This window comes from Oryx dammah, unplaced genomic scaffold (genome assembly GCF_014754425.2).
Source record: "Oryx dammah isolate SB20612 unplaced genomic scaffold, SCBI_Odam_1.1 HiC_scaffold_10, whole genome shotgun sequence".
Classification (NCBI taxonomy): domain Eukaryota; kingdom Metazoa; phylum Chordata; class Mammalia; order Artiodactyla; family Bovidae; genus Oryx; species Oryx dammah.
Genome location: NW_024070194.1, coordinates 51,600,866 through 51,628,429, shown reverse-complemented (window position 1 = coordinate 51,628,429; position 27,564 = coordinate 51,600,866). Strand labels below are relative to the sequence as shown.

At 39.6% G+C, this 27,564-nt stretch overlaps 1 protein-coding gene across 1 annotated transcript in view; it reads right to left on the bottom strand.

The window, feature by feature from the left end:
- Positions 1-230: 230 nt before the first annotated feature.
- The window catches only part of ST8SIA6 (ST8 alpha-N-acetyl-neuraminide alpha-2,8-sialyltransferase 6), a 135,967-nt gene continuing 108,633 nt past the window's right edge, over positions 231-27,564 (bottom strand). The window contains exons 5-7 of the mRNA XM_040248962.1: positions 11,016-11,160; positions 4,540-4,652; positions 231-327 (exon numbers count right to left, since the gene is read on the bottom strand). Of these exons, the coding sequence (XP_040104896.1) occupies positions 231-327; positions 4,540-4,652; positions 11,016-11,160 (355 nt within the window). The remainder of the gene's footprint in view (positions 328-4,539; positions 4,653-11,015; positions 11,161-27,564) is intronic.

Genomic DNA, 27,564 nt, shown 5'->3' with positions numbered 1-27,564 from the left:
CATGAAGAGATAAGTTCTAATTTGATTAGCAACCCTTGACTTATGACATTAAAAGTACAACTGGACATACCTCTTAGGAGCCCAACCTAAATTACTAATATATTCTTATGTATTTTCCTTACAAAGCCATTCCAGTCAGTCTTAGCAGCAAGATTAGGGCTCAGACTAAGAAATAGGTTAAATAATAATTTTAAAAAAATGGTCTTGAATAGTTATGTAACTTGGAGGACTTACCTTAGCTTTATAATACTGGGATTTAGAGTCACTAGGTTGGTTTTAGTGCCAACATCATTGGTAACATTTCCTGTGGTTGGGGGGAGATTACACCTGAAATTTGGAAGAAAAAATATTCTCAAAATATAACTTTCAAAAAAAAGTACATCCACACATATGCATGTGACCATTCTCATTTTATTGGAGAAAATTACTGCTGTAAATAGAGTCTCAGAATTCATCTGATTTCCATCGAAAATATTTAATAAGTACAGAATTCAGACACAGGTTCGATTCTTGGGTTGGGAAGACCCCTTGGAGAAGGAAATGGCAACCTACTCCAATATTCTTGCTGGAAAATCCTATCGCCTGGCAGGCTATAGTCTATGGGGTTGCAAAAGAGTCGGACATGACTTAGCAACTACACAACAGCAACAAACTCTTAGTTGGCATTTAAATATTGGATAAAACATAAGAATCTGATAAATGCTTTCAGTGACAAAACTAGAAGTGACAATTACACCTTGCCTAGCATTTGAAGAGTTCACAATCCTTTTATTTAAATTATTTATATTAATTAGATTCCCATGGTGGTCAGCTCAGTTCAGTTACTCAATCGTGTCCGACTCTGCGACCCCATGGACCATGAATGCCAGGCTTCCCTGTGCATCACCAACTCCTGGAGCTTGCTCAAACTCTTGTCCATCGAGTCGGTGATGCCATCCAACCACCTCATCTTCTGTTGTCCTCTTCTCCTGCCTTCAATCTTCCCCAGCATCAGAGTCTTTTCCAATGAGTCAGTTCTTCACATCAGGTGGCCAAAGTACTGGGGCTTCAGCTTCAGCATCAGTCCTTCCAATGAATATTCAGGACTGATTTCCTTCAGGTTGGACTGGTTTGATCTCCTTGAGGCCCAAGGGACTCTCAAAAGTCTTCTCCAACACCACAGTTCAAAAGCATCAATTCTTTGGCACTCAGCTTTCTTTATGGTCCAGATCTCATATCCATACATGACTACTAAAAAAATCGTAACTTTGACTAGATGGACTTCTGTTGGCAAAGTAATGTCTCTGCTTTTTAATATGCTATCTAGGTTGGTCATAGCTTTTCTTCCAAGGAGTAAGCATCTTTTAATTTCATGGCTGCAGTCACCATCTGCAGTGATTTTGGAGCCCAAGAAAATAAAGTCTCTCACTGTTTCCATTGATACCCATCTATTTGCCATGAAGTGATGGGACTGGATGCCATGATCTTGGTTTTTTGAATGTTGAATTTTAAGCCAGCTTTTTCACTCTCCTATTTCACTTTCATCAAGAGACTCCTCAATTCCTCTTCACTTTCTGCCATCAGGGAGGTGGCATCTGCATATCTGAAGTTATTGACATTTCCCTCTGCAATCTTGACTCCAGCTTTTGATTCATTCAGCCTGGCATTGTGCACGATGTACTCTGCACATAAGTTAAATAAACAGGTTGACAATATATAGCCGTTACATACTCTTTTCCCAATTTGGAACCAGTTTGTTGTTCCACATCTGTTTCTAACTGTTGTTTCTTGACCTGTATACAGATTTCTCAGGAGGCAGGTAAGGTGGTCTGGTATCCCCACATCTTTAAGAATTTTTCAGTTTGTTGTGATTTACACAGTTAAAGGCTTTTGCGTAGTCAATAAAGCACAAGTAGATGTTTTTGTGGAACTCTCTTGCTTTTTCAATAACCCAACGGAGATTGGCAATTTGATCTGGTTCTCTGCCTTTTCTAAACCCAGCTTAAACATCTGGAAGTTCTCAGTTCATGTACTGTTGAAGCCCTGCTTGGAGAATTTTGAGCATTACTTTGCTAGCATGTGAGATGACTGCAACTATGCAGTTGTTTGAATACTCTTTGGCATTGCCTTTCTTTGGGATTGGAATGAAAACTGACCTTTTCCAGTCCTGTGGCCACTGCTGAGTTGTCCAAATTTGCTGGCACATTGAGTACAGCACTTTCACAGCATCATCTTTTAGGATTTGATATAGCTCAGCTGGAATTCCATCACCTCCACTAGCTTTGTTCATAGTGGTGTCTCCTAAGGCCCACTTGACTTCAGACTTCAGGATATCTGGTTCTAGGTGAGTGATCACACCACTGGGGTTATCTGGGTCATTAAGATCTCTTTAGTATATTTCTTCTGTGTATTCTTGACACATTTTCTTAATATCTTTGGCTTCCGTTAGGTATCATTGTCAATCTACAAATTTTTAAAAATTGAGGCATTGTCATTATGGTTATAATGTCTGCCAGAAGCAAAATGTATATAAAAAATTAAAAATTTCCTGATTCCCATATGGATAGTTTTTCCACCAAATTAAGCTGTTAATAAATAAAGCTCTAATGTTCTTATAATGATGCTTTCATATTGATGTTCTCATCCTCTTTTGAGTACTAATTGGTTTTTAAATTGGAAAACAAATTAAGAATTGTAATTTTGAGTAAGCATATTCTTGTCACAAAAAAAGGGAAAGTTGGTTACGACTCCCTAAGTATCATTTACAGAATTTCAAGTAGACCATTTCTTTAAAGCTATACATACAAAGGGAGCATCTCTGAGGAAAGCTGTTTAAACTTGACTGTGTTCTGTAATGCTCCTGAGATTAAAATAATCTATTTCATCCTCTGTGAAATATATGAATAAGTGAAACATGTACTCACTGATAAAAAAGATACATCCTAAAACAAAGATGGCACTTTTGAAAAAACAAATATTAATCATAGATAACAGGCCACAGAAATATCTTCATTAGTGGACTTCCTGTAACAAATCTACTTTCCAGAACATAACTGCTTCATATCCTTTTGAAGATTCAACAATGATTTCTAATATTATATCACTGGAGACCCATAGGGTAAATATTGTATATTGCATATATAAACTACAGTGAAGCCACTCAACACCTATTTTTGTTCCTTACACTTTTAATTGACAGCTCCCAATCTTCTGAAATGAAAAGTAATCACAAGCAGTTTCCAGATGGTTTTATAAACTATAAAACATGTATTGCCAAAATCGATATAGGCTTAAACATTAAATAAATTTTAATGACATCAACTATGTATAGCCCCCATTTGACCTTTCTGTTTGGAAGGCTAACTTCAAGTTAGTATTAATATTCAGAAATTTTTTTTAAGTATTTCTATTCAGAAAAATACCTGGCATCAGCAAATGCAGAATCTAGAATATATACATTTATTTCAGAGTTATAAATTAAGTAGCTGTTGAGTTGTTGTTTTTTTCTGCTTGTTAAACCTAAACTTGTATTTCTTATACCTGCTATAAAGTAAAATGGATATTTAGGCATAATATTCACCCCAGATGTTTTGGGAATTTTCAGTCTATAAAAAGTCTATTATGAGAAGAATTATTTATTTTCCCCCTGGCTTTTCTATACTGAGTACTTTAACAAAATGGCTAAATCATGCAGGTATTCACCATTTCCACATTCATCATGAGGAACACAATAATTGTTAGACTGCCAGGTCTGTTCTGTCATTACTTTCAGCATAAAATTCTAAATGAGATTAAAGTGAGGGGGAGCTCCTGATTCAAAATTGTGTTTCCTTTTCATGTGTTAATAAAAAGGGCAGCATTAAATCAATAAAGATCAAAGGATCTTCCTCTGATGCATGCAATCAGCACTCCTGAAATAGGAAGAAACAGATTTCAACTTTATGAAAAGGTACATTTCAATTGAAATCCATCCTCACAAGGATGAATCATCTTTCCATCCTGTTCTGAAAGTGGAGATGCTCTCTGGTTTGTCTTATTAGTTCAGAAACACATAGAAACCACTTTTGCTTCTGTTTTTGGCAAGCTAACTTGTACTGAGATATAAAAGATCAGAATTTTACAAGCTACATTTTTCCCCCTTAAATTTCAGGCCAGAAACCTAAATAAACAATGATGTTGTACGGCTATACAAAATTGAAGTCAGCATTTTCACAAGTATTACTTGAAAACAAAGTTTTCTTGAAATGCTGTTTAAGAAAAAAAAAAAGTTATCCTTGATACACTGAAGTCTCTGACAAGTCCTTCAGTGAAGATCCTCTTTCACCATGATTTCATACAGGGTTTCTGGAAAGTTTAGTAAGCATAGCACAGTTTTATCCTTCTGGTATCAACATTCAAAGGAATTCATGATCCATTTAACACTTAAGAAAACAAACCAGATAAATTGTAGGCTTAAGCAATAAATTTCAAAGATCAAAATTTAAACAGAGTATCTTTAGACTGTTCCTTTAAAATATTCAACTGATCTTGGATTAAAAAAAAAAATTTGACAGTACTTACCTAAAAACGAAGTCAGATTTATCGATTTCAGCTCCACAGAGAGACTGATTTAGAATTCCTCCGTTTCCAACCACTGCACACTGATTAAAAGAGTATCCCACAAAAGGCTGAAACTATCAACAGAAAGGGAAGGGTTGCCATAAATATCTTAAGTTTTAGAACCATAAACATCGTCAGCTTATTTCAAGTAGCTGAAGCTTTACATATACTAAGGAAAGAAAAAGAACAAGAAGCAATACCATGGCATGTTAATCATGGCATGTTAATCAACTTCTGACTAATCATAAGATATCCTGTAGGACTTCCCTGGTGGTCTAGTGGTTAAGAAACTGCCTGCCAATGCAAGGGATACAGCTTTGATACCTGATCTGGGAAAATTTCACTTGTCGTGGAGCAACTAAGCCTGTGCACCACAGCTACTGAAGCCTGCACCCTCTGGAGCTTGTGAGCTGTAACTTCTGAAGCCTGTGAGCCCAGAGCCTGTGCTGCACAAGACAAGCCACCGCAATGGGAAGCCCGTGCATCACTAGAGAGTAGCCCCCGCCTGCCGTAACTGGAGAAAGCCAGGGAGAAACAATGAAGATACACAGCACAGCCAAAAATACATAAAGAAATAAAAAAAAAAAAAGAAATCCCGTAAACCCAAGTTTCATCTTTCTTGAGAGGAATACATAGCATATCATATACAATTTAATGTAAAAATACTAAATATAATACATTTGCTTTTATATTTTGTTTTACATATAAAAATATTATTAAAATTTTTATTTTTTATTTATTTTAATTGGAGGTTACTTTACAATATTGTATTGGTTTTGCCATACATCAACGTGAATCCGCCATGGGTGTACACGTGTTCCCCATCCTGAACCCTCCCCTTCCACCTCCCTCCCCATACCATCCCTCTGGGTCATCCTAGTGCACCAGCCCCAAGCATCCTGTATCATGCATCAAACCTGGACTGGCGATTCAATTCTTATATGATATTATACATGTCTCAGTGCCATTCCCCCAAATCGTCCCACCCTCTCCCTCTCCCTCAGAGTCCAAAAGACTGTTCTATATGTCTGTGTCTCTTTTGCTGTCTCGCATACAGGGTTATCGTTACCATCTTTCTAAATTCCATATATATGTGTTAGTATACTGTATTGGTGTTTTTCTTTCTGGCTTACTTCACTCTGTATAATAGGCTCCAGTTTCATCCACCTCATTAGAACTGATTCAAATGTATTCTTTTTAATGGCTGAGTAATACTCCATTGTGTATATGTACCACAGCTTTCTTATCCATTCATCTGCTGATGGACATCTAGGTTGCTTCCATGTCCTGGCTATTATAGACAGTGCTGCGATGAACATTGGGGTACACATGACTCTTTCAATTTTGGTTTCCTTGGTGTGTATGCCCAGCAGTGGGATTGCTGGGTCATAAGGCAGTTCTATTTCCGGTTTTTTAAGGAATCTCCACACTGTTCCCCACAGTGGCTGTACTAGTTTGCATTCCCACCAACAGTGTAAGAGGGTTCCCTTTTCTCCACACCCTCTCCAGCATTTATTGCTTGTAGACTTTTGGATAGCAGTCATTCTGACTGGTGTGAAATGGTACCTCATTGTGGTTTTGATTTGCATTTCTCTGATAATGAATAATGTTGAGCATCTTTTCATGTATTTGTTAGCCATCTGTATGTCTTCTTTGGAGAAATGTGTGTTTAGTTCTTTGGCCCATTTTTTGACTGGGTCATTCGTTTTTCTGGAATTGAGCTTCAGGAGTTGCTTGTGCATTTTTGAGATTAGTCCTCTGTCAGTTGCTCCATTTGCTATTATTTTCTCCCATTCTGAAGGCTGTCTTTTCACCTTGCTTATAGTTTCCTTTGTTGTGCAGAAGCTTTTAATTTTAATTAGGTTCCATTTGTTTATTTTTGCTTTTATTTCCAATATTCTGGGAGATGGGTCATAGAGGATCCTGCTGTGATTTATGTCAGAGAGTGTTTTGCCTATGTTCTCCTCTAGGAGTTTTATAGTTTCTGGTTTTACGTTTAGATCTTTAATCCATTTTGAGTTTATTTTTGTGTATGGTGTTAGAAAGTGTTCTAGTTTCATTCTTTTAAAAGAATGAAAAAAAGAAATCCCATAAACCTAAGTTTCATCTTTCTTGAGAGGAATACATAGCATATCATATACAATTTAATGTAAAAATACTAAATATAATACATTTGCTTTTAAAATGTACTTTAATGTTTTTTACATCTCCTAACTAAGTAAATAAATTGAGGATGACAAAATTTCACGAGTCTTTCCGACAAACAGGACCATTTTCAGCCAAAAATAAAGCAATTATAAAGTTGCGTTAAATTCTCTATTCTTGCCCATAAAATTAACAGTTAATTGAGCAAAAGGTCTCTGTGCTTCTTAAACAGTGAGATCTTCAGGCTCAGTGATGACAGGAAATTTACGCCTGCTGTCTCCATATATGATCAGCCACGGTGCTTTGAGGAAGCCTAGTCACTTTGTGCTGATTTATCTCAAATTCATTTCCAAGACCAGAATCACTTTTGTTTCCTCAAAGGATCCAACTAGCCAATCCCCAAAGACTCTTCACTATGACCAAATCCTTCACAGTCTGAAAATAACTGGTCTATTGGACAGTGTTGTTGGCCTTTGCCGGTCACTTTTCTGGAATCATGCTGTGACCTTAATCAACAGCAAGGATGCCAGCACAGACTTCCACAATACAAGGTCCTGATTCACCTGTTTTGTCTGTAGAATGTGAACGTAGGTACTTAAGGGGCAGGGAGTATGTTTATTACGTTTCAACCCCCCCATCTTTCACTGCACTTGCCCAGAGGAACATCACTTCTCAATGAATGACTGCTGGCCCAGTGGCCACCTGGGTATAACCCCGAATGTTATGTTGGAACCCAGTTGTCCCAGCTTATGGGAACCAGCTGGTAAATGTTCAGGAATTTTGTCAGCTGGTTGTTAAACCAGTGGTAAACTACAATCACCACAATGGGGGTATTTACACTGCTGCTGTCAGGGAACCCTCCTGTCCAGTGTACAAGCACACCCCAGGACCAGTGTGCTTCTGAGCTGCCCTACAGACAGACCCTGAGTCACCTGACTGCCCTGTGCTCCTGATGCTGAATTGGGAGATGCCAAACAAGTGATGAGAACTATGTTTCAGCACATCTGGATTGTCCCTAAAAATGAAAAATCATATTGTACTTCTTATGTGAAAAGCACTTTTCTGAGTTATAACAACACATAGAATCCATACAACAGCCTTGTGAGCATTTTACAGACAAGAATATGGAGGCATGAGTTTAAGTAATGGCTAGAGAGCAGCAGAGTTGGGATTCAAACCCAGGCAGTCTGTTTCATAGTCCACTGTCATCTTACAGATGCTCTCATTCAAGGAATAAAGGTTAACTTAAGCATGTGCCTTGGAACTTCCCTGATGGTTCAGTGGTTAAGAACCCACACTTTCATTGCAGGGGGCATGGGTTCAGTCCCTGGTTGGGGAACTAAGATGCCACATGCTGCTTCACATGGTCAAACAATTAATTAAAATAAATTAAAAAAAAAACGATGTGCCTTATTTCCCTGTGTGGCTTTGATGCCCAGCAGAATGCCTGGCTCTTTAATGAATGGTTCTCACATACCTCTGTTTATTGCAAGTCACTGAACTTCTATTAACAGCTGTTTTCAGACAGTGTTTACTAAACAATACCACAGTAAATTCTGAACTTTACAGATAGGGTGGAATGTAAATAGGCTCTTTATGGTACAATAGAAGAGATTACTGAGAGGAACCTATCTCCAATTAAGCACTTAATATAATGAATATTTTTCTCTGGTTTCTTGGTCAACTAGGAAGAAAAAAAATCCATGTTTTGAGATCTCATGTTCAGTAAGAGATTCAGTTCAGTTCAGTCGCTCAGTCGTATCTGACTCTTTGCGACCCCATGAATTGCAGCATGCCACGCCTCCCTGTCCATCACCAACTCCCGGAGTTCACTCAGACTCACGCCCATCGAGTCAGTGATGCCATCCAGCCATCTCATCCTCAGTCGTCCCCTTCTCCTCCTGCCCCCAATCCCTCCCAGCATCAGAGTCTTTTCCAATGAGTCAACTCTTCGCATGAGGTGGCCAAAGTATTGGAGTTTCAGCTTTAGCATCATTCCTTCCAAAGAAATCTCAGGGCTGATCTCCTTCAGAATGGACTGGTTGGATCTCTTTGCAGTCCAAGGGACTCTCAAGAGTCTTCTCCAACACCACAGTTCAAAAGCATCAATTCTTCGGTGCTCAGCCTTCTTCACAGTCCAACTCTCACATCCATACATGACAATAAATGAAAATTTCAATGTCCCTTAAACCTCCTAATAAAATGCATCTTTAGGCAACTCAACAGTCTGCTTGTTGCTCATTCCAATTGTCAACCAACTTTGGGGACTTCCCTGGTTGCCCAGTGGTTACTTCCACTGCAGGGGGGCATAGGTTTGATCCCTGGTCAGGGAACTGAGATCCTGCATGCCTTCACAGTGTGACCGAAAGTAAGTAAAATAAGATGAAATGGAGAAACAACAACAAAAAGAAAACCAACTTTGTTGTTTCTTTTCAAGTTACTTGGCAGAGTTTTTGGAGAAAGTGACTTTACAACATTTCATCAAAAGCACCTAATGCTGCGATTTGCTCACTGTGTGCCTGGCAGAACATAGCAGGGTGGGAGTGCAGAAAGCAACTTTGGATGCTGTGTCCATGGACGGGATGTTGAAGAAACACAGAAAAGTGAGTTCACTTTGAGGTTGTTACTGTATTAACTTCAGAATTTCCTCCCCTCAGTTTTAAAATGTCAGCATCAATTTGGAAAATGGATGCTGTTGTTAATCTCATCCAGAATTATCAAGCTTATGTTAAGTTATTCTTTTCAAGGTGCCAATTAGAAGCAAAAAATACCTGCTGTTCCTCTGTTCTGGCCAGCCTAAAGCAAGGAAAACACTAGAAAAAATGGCATGGGTGAAAGACTTGCTCTCTGTGGACCTCCCCAAGGCCTTCTCTGATAAGGGATATAAATATTCTTTGAAAGTGAAAGTGTCAGTCACTCAGTCGTGTCCGACTCTTTGAGACCCCAAAGACTGTAGCCCTCCAGGCTCCTCTGTCCATGGAATTCTCCAGGCAAGAATACTCCAGGGGATCTTCCTGACCCAGGGATCAAACCTGGGTCTTCTGTATTGCAGGCAGATTCTTGACTACTAAGCCATCTTTAGTTGCTATCATTTTAGCTATTGGTAATTTCAATGAATCATGAGGGGATTTTCAGAATGCTGTATGAACTGGTCCCCATTCCCTTCCAGAAAAAGTGCAATATGTTTTCTCTAACATTTTATATTGATTTTATTCATTCCCAGAAAATTATACTTCCCTTTAATTGTAATCTTTTTTGAAAAAAACTGGAACAACTTACATAACAATAAAACAATCGAAAGAAGTCAAATGTCCCACATAATGGAATTAATTGTAAGAACTGAATAGTCTGCAGTTGATAAACTGCATATATAAAGTGATCCCATTTTGACCACTGACGTGGCCTAACTGCTTTTCATCAAATCATAAAAAGATGTCTGAAAGCACAGTTCATTAGCAGTGGGATATTCTTCATGGGAAAAATTTCCCCCAAGTTTGGATTTATACTGTAATGATAATGTATCATTACTTAGTTTAATAAATGAAAACACAGTGAATGCATCTATGCACTGGAAAACATTCTAGGAACTTGGGATACATCAGTGAACACACTAGATAAAAATCCCTAAGAAAAAAAGGATAAAAATTATTTTTTCTACTATTGATTTCATTGTTATATTTTTCATTCTTATCTGTCCTTCCTTCATATCTAACTATATCACTTTCACCATTTGTTTTTATGGTCATCTTTGTCATTTGAGTTTCTTAATTATATATATTTTAAATCTTTCTCAGATTGCTTCCCACAAACTAAATTCATTTTAAATTTTAACATTAAAAAAAAAAAATCCCTGTCTAGTGGAAGCAAATGTTTACTAACCAGGAATTCTAATGTATTTACTTCCCAAAGATTAGTCACATAAACCTGCAGTTCTTTGTGAAAAAATTGAGTTAGTCACCAAAACTGACAAGTGAAAGAACCAGGTAAAAAATGGTTATCTCCCCAAGTCCTGGTAATTACTATGCAGAAAGCCCAATACTTCGTCTCATACTAGGATGAGTCATGAAGACTCAAGGGCTAGAAGAGTTTATTATTTAAGATACAAATACCATTCCCGGCAGAGCCACAAGGATTCAAAACTGCCTGCTGAAAATGGACTACCGTACGTATCTTTCACATCAGAGTGTGGCATTTTAGTGAATCAGCTCCTCCATTTTTATGTTATTACTTCATCTGAGACAATGTTCACCTTAAATGGTGACACAAAGAAACCACAAGAAATTTTCACTCACCACTGGCAACATATCAAAAATGTTTTCTTTAATTTGGATTTTGCTTTTACTTTCCACCTCATAGGTCATGTTGGTCCCGATGGGAGTGTTGTTTTGAGAAACAATGAAGTTTTGAACAGCATCACAGCAGGAGGTGAGTTTTGCTCTGCAAAGGATAAGGAGACAAATGAGTCAAGGATTAAGATTAAGAAATCCAAAATAGAGATGAGGATGGAAAATGCAGAAGAGAATTTTGCCATATTGACTTTCAGAGAGAAGATACCTCATTCACAAGGTATCTTCATTTTTATCTCATTCCATTCTAACTGGCCCTGGATGGAGCAAGGATAAAATAGCAAAGAACATTAATGTACTTACACTCAGGTAAGGACTGAGTCACCCACAGGAAATACTGAGTATATAATGGTTTATATATAAAGACTTGGGACTTCTCTGGTGGTCCAGTGGTAAAGAATCCACCTGCCAATGCAGTGAACATGGATTCGAGCCCTGCTCCAGAAAGATCCCACATGCCATAAAACAACTAAGTCGGTGTGCCCCAAGTATTGAGCTGTGCTCTAGAATCCAACTACTGAGCCCACGTGCCCTAAAGCCTGTGCTCTGCAACAAAAGAAACCACCACATGAGAAGTCTGTGCAACGCAACTAGAGAGTGACTCCCACTTGCCTCAACTAGAGAAAGTCCTTGCACAGCAACAAAGACCCAGTGCTGCCAAAAATAATTAAGTAAGTAAGTAAATATATAAAATAAATATAAAGACTTCGTTCTCATGATAATGTTGTAACAACAAAAAGAAAATGATAGAATACTTTCTAATTATTTTATTAAAAAGTATAGAAATCAAATTAAGACCAGTATCACGCACCATCACCAAAGCAATACGTAATCATTTATTACAGGACAATTTCAACAAAAAGAAGCACCATTCAATAGTGAGTTTTTTCAAGTTTCACTGAAGTATAATTCACAAATACAGGGAATTCCTGGTGGTCCAGTGGTTAGCACATTATGGCAGAGGGCCTGGGTTCAATCTCTTGGTCAGGGAACTAAGATCCTACAAGCCATGCAGTGTAGCCAAAAAAAAAAAAAAAGAAAAATTTCACAAATGCAAATTTTTTATGTTCATGTTTTGATACTCACACATATTGTACAGTCATCACCATAATCAAACTAAACAACATATCCCATCACTCCACATAGTTATCTTTCTTTTTTTTTTATGGTAAGAATACTTGAGATTTACCTTTTTAGAAAATTGCAAGTATACAATACCGTACAGCTAATCATAACTGCACTGATGCACATTAATAGAGTGAATTTTTAAGTGAGGTGAATTTAAAGCTGCCATTCTTTAGAGAAAGTTTAGAGTAATTTAGAGCCAAGCAATGTCTGTTAACTGTTCCAGTGGAGTGACACCTTACTGCCAGAGTGCAGACCCAGAAAGGTCCTTCCAGGGATCATCTGAGTTTACCCCCAACTTCTGGCAGGTGAATCTAGAACCACTCAGAATTTACATTTTGCAAGTGTAATTCTCCAGAGAGGTAGAGTCCATATAATCTCTTGATCATAATTTCACAACCTTGAAGTCAAGAGACTCTGTCATTTGCACAACTGAACTCTCTTCTTTTAAATCCACTTCTCTGGTTAGTTTCTCACAGAATCTTTCCATAAAAACACTTCATGTAAATGCATTTAGAGAATTTCCTCTTCGTTCAGATTTTTTCCGTAAGACCAGTTTTCACTAAAGTCATCTTGTTCATCTTTAAACCTTTACATATTTCTCTGTTTACTTAAAAATATATATTGTAGTTGGGTCCTATCATAGCACAAGGAACAGTGAATACTCAGTGGGTATTGATACCCTAGATTCCCAACTGGTTGTTCTACACTCCACATTTTTTAATTGGTTTTTGGTCCTGAAGGGTATACTTTTATATATGTTCCTACTGAACTTGGTTCTTTTGAAAAAAATATAACACTCTGGTCTATCATGGTCATTTAAAAAATATTTATTCATTTATTTGACTGTGTCAGGTCTTAATTGCAGCACAAGGTATCTTTAGCTGTGGCAGGTGGGATTTAAGTTCCTTGACCAGGGATGGGATCGAACCTGCGTCCTCTGAATTGCAAAGTGAATTCTTAACCACTGGACCACCAGGGAAGTCCTGTTCATTTTGAATCACATTCCGGTCATCTTGGATTCCAATAACTTTCAGGGTATGAAAAGTCAGTGCTATGATATTATTTGAACTGTAAAAATCAAGATTTTCAAATGAATTCTTGTAAGTCAGCTTACCTTATTAAAATAGTATCCCTCTCTGTATTTCAGAACCTACCATTTCTAAAAGCGAGATCATGGAGAAAAACAAAAGAAAACATTGAAAATGAAATGATGTGTCATCAAAAACATGATAGTAAGTATTTTTAATGATAAATTTAATTTCATAACAATTCATGTGACATACTGCAAACTCAGAAATCCTATGTGTTTATAATTTTAAATATCTCTTACAAAACACGTTGAGAAAGGCATTAGACTAGATTCTCAAGTACTGTCTACAAGTAATTTAATTTCTCTAAGGCTATCTGGTGCTTGGAAGAATATTGCATCAGTTCAGTTCAGTTCAGTCTCTCAGTTGTGTCCGACTCTCTGCGACCCTATGAATCGCGGCACGCCAGGCCTCCCTGTCCATCACCAACTCCCGAAATTCACTCAGACTCACGTCCATCGAGTCAGTGATGCCATCCAGCCATCTCATCCTCTGTCGTCACCTTCTCCTGCCCACAATCCCTCCCAGCATCAGAGTCTTTTCCAATGAGTCAACTCTTCGCATGAGGTGGCCAAAGTATTGGAGTTTCAGCTTTAGCATCATTCCTTCCAAAGAAATCCAGGGCTGATCTCCTTTGAATGGACTGGTTGGATCTCTTTGCATCACACACACTCAAAAGCACTAAGCAGAGTACCCTTTGTGGGATTTTAAATAGTTTTTTTCTGGGAGTTCCCTGGTGGGCTACTGGTTAGGATTCAGTGCCTTCAATGCTGTGGCCTGGGTTCAATCCTTGGTCAGGGAACTGAGAAACTACAAGCCATAAAGTGCAGCCAATTTTTTTTTTCTAATTTTCTGAAATTATATTCTCAATTATAAAATTTTCAAATCCATAGGAAATTTGAAAGAACTGGACAATGTCCATTTGAAAAATGACCAGATAGACTCCACAAGTAATTTTTTTTACTGTATTTGCCTTAATGTGTATTTTACCCATCAATTCACTTTTGCTGTTACCAATATTACAATTCAAAGTAAATTAAAGGTATCAGTAGACTTCAACCCTAAATACTTCAGCATGTATAACATTATTATGTATTTGGGGGTAGAATTACATACAATAAAATCCCAAATGTATTCAGTGAGTTTTGAGAAGTGCAGAGACCCCTGTAACCCAATCCTCTATCAAGATATAGAATATTACCAATTCTACCAAACAATTCCTCAAACTCTTCCTAGTCCACCTCCAGCCCAACCCTACCTCAAGGCAACCCCATTCTTGATCTTTTTTATTAACCAAACATTAGTTTTGCCTGTTCCAGAATTTATATAAGCATAATCATATTAATACAACATTTTAAATCAACTGTACTCTAATAAAAATTTTTGTATTAATAATTTAAAATATCATATCATATATACACTTTTGTGTAAGGCTTCTTTCACTTGGTATAAATGTTTCTGCCATTCATGTATGTTGCTGTGTATGTTGGTAACTTGTCCCTTTTTATTGCTTGAGTCATTTTCCATTGTCTGAATGTACCAGAATCGATTTAGCCATTCCTTCCTTGCACTTTTAAAGAAATCACTATCAAAAATCAATGTTAATTTTGTTGTGCAGCAGAAACTACAATAACACAACATTGTAAAGCAATTATACTCCAATGAAAAAATAAAAATAAAAAAGAGGGGGAAGAATCAATGTTAAACACCTAAACATTCATAATAACTTCCCAGGAAAAACATCAGAATAATTATCCAAAATATCATTTTTGTAGCCTATGTTGGATCACTTACTAATGTGACACTTTAAGCCTTTATAGTCAGTGGCAGAATTATAAATTTATGCTCTTTGTCATTTCCCAGTTCATCCACAAGGTAAAGATCCCTGTAACAGCCAGTGCTAGTATAGAGCTGAGATGCTTAGAACAAACAAAACAAAATATAATTTTATTTCTGTTATTCCATTTTCCATCATTCCTAAAAACAAAGTCAATTCTAATCCTTGGTGAGTCCAAAGTCAACCTGATGCAGTCACAATAATGAGTGTAGCAATTTGCCCCTTTATGCATAAAAAGAACAAAAGACATTAAGAAATAAAGGACACTGATGGTATTACCTGTGTGATGGTGAATTTCATCGTCAACTTAACTGAGCCAAATTGCTCAGAGAACTGGCAAAACTATTTTGGTGGGGGGGGGCGGTGTCTGTGAGAGTGTTTCAGGAATGGATTAGCATTTGAACCCACAGACAAAGTCAAAAAGCTCACCCTTTCCAATGCATAGTAAATATTCAGCCAGATTGACATTCACAAGTCCATCCCTGTAAAGCACTGTACTTTCCAGAGCATTGCACATTTAGTATGACATCTGATTCCCACAAAAACCAAGAAGGTAGAACACATAATTATTCCTCTTTTAGAGATGAGAAAACAGGAGTTGAGAGTTTATTGTGATAGGACTGAGGTTGTTACCTTACGTTAACTTACATTTTCTGACATTCACTTCTCCGCAATTTACATTAGAGTACATTGGGTGGGTAATGCTTGACTTTGAGCTTTTTCTATTAGGATGCTTTCCAGAATGGCACCAAACAACATAGTGGCTCCCAAAATAATGCTGGTAGCACCTCGCTGACAACCTGTCCAGACACAACTCAAAGGCTGCAAAAAATTTTACATGTGAATGCTTCAAACCCTCTATTAACTGAGACATTCAAGGTTCTTGTTTTACACAGAAGGTGTCCATGGTCCCCGATGGACGGGATCAAGGTTATCAAGCAGTCCAGACACTGTGTCCTAGAATTTAATGGAAAAAAAACCCCTGGCTTGAGATGATCTAATCCTGGTCTGTCATGCTTTCAGCAACTTTATCCATACAATCCAGTTCTGAAAAGAAATCTACTCCCTTCCACCTTCAGGAAAAGACTGGAGACCCTCTATACTGCACAGATTTCCAAATTTAGAAACAGTTTACTTCCTTTCAGAGTGCTTCACTCTTGAGAGAGTCAATTCCTAGGCAAGTTGATAAGAAGTCCAGGGTCCCTGAGGAGAAGAAAGGGATCCTGGGCTCTTGAGGCGGAGATTGGAATCTGGAGTTCTCAAGGAAGAGAAAAGGACAATTTTTCTTTTTTTCTTTAAGCCCAGAGCTGATGACTGCACAACAAAACAGCTTATCTTGCTCAAGGATATGCTTTTCTTTAAACTCTGTACCAATGATTATATAACAACAATGTATCCTGCTTGAGGACATGTTTCTCCTTCTTGAGAACCTTCTGACTAATCCTGTCACCTTAAAATGTATATTATGGGAGTGGGTCTGGTAAGATCTTTCTATTATTAGTTCTAATCCTGTTATCTTAAAATGTTTATTGTGGGAGTGGGTCTGTTAAGGCCTTTACAGCCTTGAGACATTCTTTTGATTTATTGTTAATAACCAATTGAAAAGTATAAAGTATATTGAAAAGTATATAGTAAAAGTATATAAGACTAGCAAAGGGGGCACTCTCCATCCCCCTTTTGATGTCTATGTCAGAAGCTCTCTCTGTCCTTTTTTATACTTTAATAAAACTTTGCTATACAAAAGCTCTTGAGTGATCAAGCCTGGTCCCTGGTCTTCAGAGATCACAAATCTGAAATAGTTCACCATAAGCTATCACTCTCAAGAAGTAGGTTGGTCAAGGCTTAATACTTTTAGCCTTGACCTATAAAGGTGGAATGCAGAGTTCCAAAGAATAGCAAGAAGAGATAAGAAAGGCTTCCTCAGCGATCAATGTAAAGAAATAGAGGAAAACAACAGAATGGGAAAGACTAGAGATCTCTTCGAGAAAATTAGAGATACCGAGGGAACATTTCATGCAAAGATGGGCTTGATAAAGGACAGAAATGGTATGGACCTAACAGAAGCAGAAGATATTAAGAAGAGGTGGCAAGAATACACAGAACTGTACAAAAAAGATCTTCACAACCAAGATAATCACGATGGTGTGATCACTCACCTAGAGCCAGACATCCTGGAATGGGAAGTCAAGTGGGTGCAATACTATGAACAAAGCTAGTGGAGGTGATGGCATTCCAGGTGAGCTATTTCAAATCCTGAAAGATGATGCTGTGAAAGTGCTGCACTCAATATGCGAGCAAATTTGGAAAACTCAGCAGTGGCCACAGGAATGGAAAAGGTTAGTTTTCACTCCAATCCCAAAGAAAGGCAATGCCAAAGAATGCTCAAATTAACCGCACAATTGTACTCATCTCACACGCTAGTAAAGTAATGCTCAAAATTCTCCAAGCCAGACTTTAGCAATACATAAACCGTTCAGATGTTCAAGCTGGTTTTAGAAAAGGCAGAGGAACCAGAGATCAAATTGCCAACATCCGCTGGATCATGGAAAAAGCAAGAGAGTTCCAGAAAAACATCTATTTCTGCTTTATTGACTATGCCAAAGCCTTTGACTGTGTGGATCACAATATTTTTGTTCAAATTGAAGAAATTTCTTTTTCTTTTACCACTATAGGTGCTGAGTGTTTCCTTGGTTTTCATCTTCACTTTTTTTTTTCCAGTTCATTTTGAGTCCGGGGTCAAACTGTGGAAAATTCTTCAAGAGATGGGAATAGTAGACCACCTGACCTACCTCTTGAGAAACCTATATGCAGGTCAGGAAACAACAGTTAGAACTGGGACATGGAAAAACAGACTGGTTCCAAATTCGGAAAGGAGTGCGTCAAGGCTCTATATTGTCACCTTGCTTATTTAACTTATATGCAGAGTACATCATGAGAAACGCTGAGCTGGAAGAAGCACAAGCTGGAATCAAGATTGCCGGAAGAAATATCAATAACCTCAGATATGCAGATGACACCATCCTATGTCAGAAAGTAAAGAGGAACTAAAAAGCCTCTTAATGAAAGTGAAAGAGGAGAGCGAAAAAGTTGGCTTAAAGCTCAACATTCAGAAAACGAAGATCATGGCATTCGGTCCCATCATTTCATGGCAAATAGATGGGGAAACAGTGGAAACAGTGTCAGACTTTATTTTTCTGGGTTCCAAAATCACTGCAGATGGTGACTGCAGCCATGAAATTAAAAGACACTTACTCCTTGGAAGAAAAGTTATGACCAACCTAGATAGCATATTGAAAAGCAGAGACATTACTTTGCCAACAAAGGTCCGTCTAGTCAAGGCTATGGTTTTTCCTGTGGTCATGTATGGATGTGAGAGTTGGACTGTGAAGAAAGCTGAACGCTGAAGAACTGATGCTTCTGAACTGTGGTATTGGAGAAGACTCTTGAGAGTCCCTTGGACTGCAAGGAGATCCAACCAGTCCATTCTGAAGGAGATCAGTCCTGCAATTCATGGGGTTGCAGAGAGTCGGACACGACTGAGCGACTGAACTGAACTGATAAAGGTGGAATCTGAAGATGTACAAATTGCATCACAGTTGGTCTAATGAAATACTTTGGAGGCAGAGATTTTTGTTCAAATTGAAGAAATTTCTTTTTCTTTTACCACTATAGGTGCTGAGTGTTTCCTTGGTTTTCATCTTCACTTTTTTTTTTCCAGTTCATTTTGAGTCCAGGGTCAAAATTCTTTAGTTCTAAATGGGATGCTTCCCAGATTTCCATGAAATGTTAATGATGGCTTAAGGCTCACAGTGTACAAGACACTATAGGACACTCGGAATACTAACTACCTAAGTGTCCCAGCCCAGGGCTCACAGGCCTCTCTTCTGTTTATCAAACTCTCTGAGATTCCCTAATGAGATGTGTGGCAGGCAGGGTGAGTCAGAGACTAAAGAGCTGCCCTTTTCTGGGATACGTTCCCTAAGATTCTAATGAGGGTCCTAGGAAAAGGAGTTTTAAAGCATAACTACCTGCACAAATTCAAGGGACTTATTTACCATTCCAATCTGAGAGCACGTTTTTAAGTCCAATTTGTTTGTAAGTTCAACAAAGTTAGCCTAGGTACCCAACTAACATGATTGGCTGTATTTTACTGTACTGTCAAAGGTTTATAATACTTTTCACACAAATAATATGTAAAAAATAAACACAAAAAGTAAATAAAACATTTTAAATCTTACAGTACAGCATCTTGAAAAGCATGTTGGACACGCAAACTAACTTACACGATTGGACACACAAATGCAAGTTTGTATCTCTGAAAGTTTAAAACTTGAAGGTTCGTATGTAGGGGACTTACTATAAAGAGAGACAAGTATGGCAGAGAAAGACACTGAGAAACAGAAAACAGAGCATATGGAAGCTGGGAGGAGAAAGAACGTGAAACATGCAAATTGCTCAAAGAAACTCTGTCTGGCACTGGAAGGTAGAGTACGTGGTAGGGAACCCTGAAGAACTGCATCAGGACAAGTCTCAGAAGTTAGACAAGGGGAACAATTCCACTTCTTTCTATGGGAAAGAACAAGTCATTGAACGTCTAGTTATGGCAAGGACACAGTGAGATCTGCCAGGGTTGTCCCCTAGCTCTAGTGGGGAGGACAGGTCAGGGGAGGGGGCATTGAATAAATTGGTGTGGTCAGTTAGGAGGATATGGCAGTGACCCAGTACTGAAGATGGTCTCCAAAGATGACCACCACCAGTTCCTTCTCTTCCTAGCTTGATATTCCTCATATCAAGAAATAAAATCTCAAGGCCCTTCCCTCTAATCTAGGCTGGCCTCTGTGACTCTTGTGACCAAGAGAACACAGCATAAGTGGTGTTCAGGGTCATAAAAATCTTGGGGCTTCTGCCTGAGTCTCCTGGAACATTCAGTCTCTGGACAAGCTGTAAGAAGCACAGGTCACAAGCAAAGGGTCTCTTGCAGGTGCTATAAATGGCAGCCCTCGCTGAGCTCCTACAAAAGTCAACATCAACTGCCAGCTGTGGGAGCAGGCCACTGTGGGGGTCCAGCCCAGCCCAGTCCAACCACAGACGACAAAACACATGACAGCCCTCGATGAAGAGTCCCCCAGCTCAGCCCAGTCAGCCAATGGAACTGTGAGAGAGTATGAAATCATTGCCTTAAATCAACTGCCTTTCGTTTTTGTTTTTTTTTTCTTGGCCAAGCAGCACAGCATGTGGGATCTTAGTTCCTTGACTAGGGATCAAACCTGTGCTCCCGGCAGTGGCAGCACAGAGTCTTCACTACTGGACTGCAAAGGAAGTCACAACTCATTAGTTTATAATGCAGCAACAGACAACCAGAACACCAGTTAGGTGATAACTAGAGGTAACAGTTGGAGAAGGCAATGACACCCCACTCCAGTACTCTTGCCTGGAAAATCCCATGGATGGAGGAGCCTGGTGGGCTGCAGTCTGTGGAGTTGCTAAGAGTTGGACATGACTGACTGACTTCACTTTCATTTTTCACTTTCATGCAGTGGAGAAGGAAATGGCAACCCACTCCAGTGTTCTTGCCTGGAGAATCCCAGGGACGGGGGAGCCTGATGGGCTGCCATCTATGGGGCCGCACAGAGTCGGACACGACTGAAGCAACTTAGCAGCAGTAGTAGAGGTAATAGTTGAGATCATTAGAGCAGCTCTTATCAGTTAGGGCTCTCCAAAGAAGCAGAAGCAAGAGTCAATTAACACTGATATCTATCTATCTAGATTTATTTTAGGGAATTGACCCATGCAGTCATGGGGGCTGGCAAGTCTGAACTCTGCAGGGCCGGCTGGCAGTAGTTGATGCTGCAATCCTGAAACAGAACATCTTTTCTGGGAAACCTCAGTTTTTGCTTTTAAGGAAATCAGTTGAATGAAGGAGACCTACTCACATTATCAAGGGTCATTCTCTTTTCTTAAAGTTAACTGCTGGTGGATGGAAAGCACATCCTCACGGCAATATCTGGATTCATGTTTTATTAAATATTGACTGGGTACTAGAGCCTAGGCAAGGAGACAATCAAAACTAACCATCATGGTAACCCAGACCCAAGCAGTGGTGGGGAGTAGAAAGAAGGAAGTGGCTTTGAGACATAGTTGGGAGGTGAAATTGTTAAAGTCTGGTGATGGACTGCAAATGGGCACTGAAGGAAAGATGTCCAGGGTAAGGCACAGGTTTCTGATCAGGGTTACTAGGAGGAGGTGGTACCTCCTTTGAGACAGGGAGCCCTTAAATCAAAGCAGGGTTGGGGGCGTTGCCTTTTCATAATGTGTGCATGCATGCTAAGTCACTTCAGTCATGTCTGACTCATTGAGACCTTATGGACTGTAGCCTACCAGGCTCCTCTATTCATGGGATTCTCAAGGCAAAAATACCATAGTGGTTTGCCATGCCCTCTTCTGGGGGATCTTCCCAACCCAGGGATCAAACCTGTGTCTCTAATGTTCCCTGCATTGGCAGGTGGATTCTTTAGCACTACCCGGGAAGCCCTCATAAAATGGTAACGTGTTATTGTTTTCACTCACCCCAAGTCTCATAAAGATAAAATGAGGTCACACGGCAGGAGTGGAATGAGAAGTCAGATTGTGAAAAAGTGGGGTTGCAAAGTCTTTGAAAACAGGAGAGGGACTGGACCTTCTGGCTGGCTCCCGAGGCCATTCTGAATGAGCACAAAGTGATGAGCAAACTCACCTCCCAAATCTCTCCAAGCACCCCAGCATAGGACTGGCTCCTGACTTTTAAAAATTGTTCCATTAAAGTTAATAGCCAATTACATAAGTGTGGAAAACACAAGTTCTAAAAATACAGAATCAGCTGTAAAGATGAATGTTAAATTTTTGGAATATATTTTACTTTGCAGACCAAAAAAAAAAAAAAAATCCAGGTCACAGTCATTATTATTCAATGTGTGAAGGAAATGTGAAAAATCCATTCATTTCTACTTTTATTTAGTTAGATATTTTGGAAGGGAAGTAAAAAAAAAGGAGTAAGAATTTTTTTCCTTTTCCAGACACTGTCTGATAGCATATTTAAGATTCTTAAGTAACACTCTGAACCCTATGGAGATGGAATTTTATCATTATAAGGCTGGATCAATCTGACGTGTAATTGCACCAGGGTGCTGTTCTGTAAAGCATTTCTTCAGGAAAACGGTCCCTGTATATTTTGCACTGACACCATTTTCTTTTATGAAAGGTTTCATTATTTCATGGTCTTTAAACTTACCAAACCAAGTTCTAATTGTGTGCTTCAGTGATAAGCATTGCATATGTCCAGCAAAAGGCTCCTTCTGCACAAATGGAGAGACAGTAGGAAGCCAATTACACTCATGGTCATTTCATGAACCTGATTCATGTGGACAAACGAGCCACATATGCTCCCAGCAGCCACTGCTATGGCTGCCCTCTCAAGCACTCTCCCAGGTCAGCCCTAGCAGCTCACTGAGGAATTCATCATCTTCTGCTTTTTTTGGCTTCAGCCCCAGACTCACCTTCTGTTTCTATCTGGCCTCTGGGAACTGGGCACTTGCGTTCCTGCCTTTCAGTTCAGTTCAGTCACTCAGTCATATCCAGCTCTTTGCGACCCCATGGACTGCACCACACCAGGCTTCCCTGTTCATCATTAACTCCTGGAGCTTGCTTAAACTTTTGTCCATCAAGTCGGTAATGCCATCCAACCATCTGGTCCTCTATCATCCCCTTATTCTCCTGCCTTCAATCTTTCCCAGCACCAGGGTCTTTTCCAATGAGTCAGTTCTTCCCATCAGGTGGCCAAAATATTGGAGTTTCAGCATCAGTCCTTTAAATGAATATTCAGGACTGATTTCCTTTAGGATTGACTGGTTGGATCTCCTTGCAGTCCAAAGGACTCTCAAGAGTCTTCTTCAACACCACAGTTCAAAAGCATCAATTCTCTGGTGCTCAGCTTTCTTTATAGTCCATTCTCATATCCATATATGACTGCTGGAAAAACCAGTTTTCACTAAACAGACCTTTGTCACAAAGTAATGTCTCTGCTTTATAATATGCTTTTTAATAATATAAAAGAGACTAGGACCTACAGTACGGAGAAGGCAATGGCACCCCACTCCAGTACTCTTGCCTGGAAAATCCCATGGACGGAGGAGCCTGGTGGGCTGCAGTCCATGGGGTTGCTGAGAGTTGGGCACGACTCAGTGACTTCACTTTCACTTTTCACTTTCATGAATTGGAGAAGGAAATGGCAACCCACTCCAGCATTCTTGCCTGGAGAACCCCAGGGACGGTGGAGCCTGGTGGGCTGCCGTCTATGGGGTCACCCAGAGTCGGACACGACTGAGCGACTTAGCAGCAGCAGCAGCAGTAGGACCTATGGTATAGCACAGGAAACTCGACTCAATACTCTGTCAGTCAGTTCGGTTCAGTCGCTCAGTCATGTCTGACTCTTTGCGACCCCATGAAACACAGCATGCCAGGCCTCCCTGTCCATCAACAACTCCCAGAGTTCATTCAAACTCATGTCCATTGAGTCGGTGATGCCATCCAGCCATCTCATCCTCTGTCATCCCCTTCTCCTCCTGCCCCCAATCCCTCCCAGCATCAGGGTCTTTTCCAATGAGTCAACTCTTTGCATGAGGTGGCCAAAGTATCGGAGTTTCAGCTTCATCATCAGTCCTTCCAATGAACAACACCCAGGACTGATCTCCTTTAGGACAAACTGGTTGGATCTCCATGCAGTCCAAGGGACCCTCAAGAGTCTTCTCTAACACCACAGTTCAAAAGCATCAATTCTTCAGTGCTCAGCTTTCTTTACAGTTCAACTCTCACATCCATACATGACCACTGGAAAAACTATAGCCTTGACTAGATGGACCTTTGTTGGCAAAGTAATATCTCTGCTTTTCAATATAGTATCTAGGTTGGTCATAACTTTTCTTCCAAGGAGTAAGTGTCTTTTAATTTCATGCCTGCAATCACCATCTGCAGTGATTTTGGAGCCCCCCAAAACAAAGTCTGACACTGTTTCCACTGTTTCCCCATCTATTTCCCATGAAGTGATGGGATTGAATGCTATGATCTTCGTTTTCTGAATGTTGAGCTTTAAGCCAACTTTTTCGCTCTCCTCTTTTATTTTCATCAAGAGGCTTTCTAGTTCCTCTTCACTTTCTGCCATAAGGGTGGTGTCATCTGCATATCTGAGGTTATTGATATTTCTCCCGGCAATCTTGATTCCAGCTTGTGCTTCTTCCAGCTCAGCGTTTCTCATGATGTACTCTGCATATAAGTTAAATAAGCAGGGTGACAGTATACAGCTTTGACAGACTCCTTTCCCAATTTGGAACCAGTCTGTTGTTCCATGTCCAGTTCTAACTGTTGCTTCTTGACCTGCATACAGATTTCTCAGGAGGCAGGTCAGGTGGTCTGGTATTCCCAACTCTTTCAAAATTTTCCAGTTTGTTTTGATCCACACAGGCTTTGGCATAGTCAATAAAGCAGAAATAGATGTTTTTCTGGAACTCTCTTTCTTTTTTGATGATCCAGCGGATGTTGGCAATTTGATCTCTGGTTCCTCTGCCTTTTCTAAAACCAGCTTGAACATCTGGAAGTTCTCAGTTCACATACTGTTGAAGCCTTGCTTGGAGAATTTTGAACATTACTTTACTAGCATGTGAGATGAGTGCAATTGTGCAGTCGCTTGAATATTCTTTGGCATTGCCTTTCTTTGGGATTGGAATGAAAACTGACCTTTTCCAGTCCTGTGGCCACTGCTGAGTTGTCCAAATTTGCTGGCATATTGAGTGCAGCACTTTCACAGCATCATCTTTTAGGATCTGAAATAGCTCAACTGGAATTTCATCACCTCCATTAGCTTTGTTCATAGTGATTCTTCCTAAGGCCCACTTGACTTCGTTTTCCAAGATTTCTGGTTCTAGGTGAGTGATCACACCATTGGGGTTATCTGGGTTATTAAGATCTTTTTTGTACAGTTCTTCTGTGTATTCTTGCCACCTCTTCTTGATATCTTCTGCTTCTGTTAGGTCCATACCGTTCCTGCCCTTTATTGTGCCCATCTTTGCATGAAATGTTCCCTTGGTATCTCTAATTTTCTTGAAGATATCTCTAGCCTTTCCCATTCTATTGTTTTCCTCTATTTTTTTGCATTGATCACTGAGGAAGGCTTTCTTGTCTCTCCTTGCTATTCTTTGGAACTCTGTATTCAGATGGATGTATCTTTCCTTTTCTCCTTTCCTTTAGCGTCTCTTCTTTTCTTAGCTATTTGTAAGGCCTCCTCAGACAACCATTTTGCCTTTTTGCATTTCTTTTTCCTGTATAGTGTCACGAACTCCCGTCCATAGTTCTTCAGGCACTCTTTGTATCAGATCAAATCCCTTGAATCTACTAGTCACTTCCAGTGTATAATCATAAAGCATTTGATTTAGGTCATACGTGGATGGTCTAGTAGTTTTCCCTATTTCTTCAATTTAAGTCTGAAATTAGCAATAAGGAGTTCTTGATCTGAGCCAGTCAGCTTCCAGTCTTATTTTTCTGACTGTATAGAGCTTTTCCATCTTTGGCTGCAAAGAATATAATCAATCTGATTTAAGTATTGAACAGCTGGTGATGTCCATGTGTAGAGTTGTCTCTTGTGTTGTTGGAAGAGGGTCTTTGCTATGACCAGTGCATTCTCTTGGCAAAACTCTGTTACCCTTTGCCCTGCTTCATTTTGTACTCCAAGGCCAAATTTTCCTGTTACTCCAGGTATCTCTTGACTTCCTACTTTTGCATTCCAGTCCCCTATGATGAAAAGGACATCTTTTTTGGGTGTTAGTTCTAGAAGGTCTTGTAGGTCTTCACAGAACCGTTCAGCTTCTTCAGCATTAGTGGTTGCAGCATAGACTTGGATTACTGTGATATTGAATGGGTTGCCTTGGTAACAAACACAGATCATTCTGTTTTTTTGAGATTGCCACCACTTCCCTGCTGGTTCAGATGGTAAAGTGTCTTGCTTACAATGCGGGAGACCTGGGTTCGATCCCTGGGTTGGGAAGATCCTCTGGAGAAGGAAATGGCAATCCACTTCAGTACTCTTGCCTGGTAAGTCCCATGGACAGAGGAGTGTGGTGGGCTACAGTCCATGGGGTCCCAAAGAGTGGGACACGACTGAGCAACTTCACGTTTTCACTGCATTTTGGCCTCTGGTTATCTCCATACCCTGGCTTTTTATCTGCCCTCAGGCTTTGCTCAAGGGTTCTTATCCCATCCTACCCTGAACTTGTGGCAGTCTCTCAGTCGTGTCCGACTCTTCGTGACCCCATAGACTGTAGCCCGCCAGGCTCCTCTGTCCATGGGATTCTCCAGGCAAGAATACTGGAGTGGGCTGCCATTTCCTTCTTCAGGGGATCTTCCCAACCCAGGAATTGAACCCAGGTCTCCTGCATTGTGGGCAGACTCTTTACCATTTGAGACACCCCAGCCCTTTATTTCATCCCCCCGGTGTGTGTGGCGGGGCGGGTGTTGTAAATAATTTGGGTAAAGAATGGAATGCAGAACTCTGTGCTCTGCCTCCATAGGCTGGTTAATTTTAGGCAACTCAGAGTCATTCCTTGTTGGACCTCAGAGTGTGTCACAAACACAATTTGACCAGCCTTCTTGAAAAGGAGGGACATGCCAGAGAGGGTTCCTATAAAGGTAAGTCCTTTTCTATTGCAATTAATGCAGAGGAAGATTCCAACCTAGAAACCTGAAGCCTAGTATTTTCTGCCCTATAATCCATTTCCCAACATGAAACGATCAAAGAAAGTTCTAGTAGGACACATAGAATAGAAAGTGCTTGTTCTTATCAAATGGATGGTTTAATCCCAAGGAAATGCATCTCAGAAGCAAAAGTGGGACTTCCAAATATTTACATATCTCTCCAGGCAGAGGACTGGACCTGAAACAGCTTTGCTGCTACTCATAGCTTGCTGTATTTGTTACAGATGCCAAGGGTATAAATTATTTTCAGTAAAATATTAATTGCAAGCTAGGAAAATGATATTAAATAAATGATAATAATAATACTAGTGGGATCCATATTAGCAAAAAGATGCACATGCATGTTGCGGAGGGTCCAAGGAGGACAATTCAGAAGAAAAAAACATAATTGGCCAAATGTAAACAAAGACCCAGAAGGCCTGCCCTATGTAAGTGATTTAAATTATTTGTTTATGTGCTCCTCCTCATTAGGGAGGATGCCCATCCTTTCTCTGTGGGTGTGTATTTCTATTTAGCTTTTGTGCTCCTTATTCAGGACTTTTGCACTCTTCTCCAGGTATGTATTTCTGCCCTGCTTTTGATATACATAAATAAACTTGTTTCTCTGTGTGCTGTCCCATATGTTGTGCTGTGTCTCTAATAATAAACTGTTTTGCAGTTTTTGCCT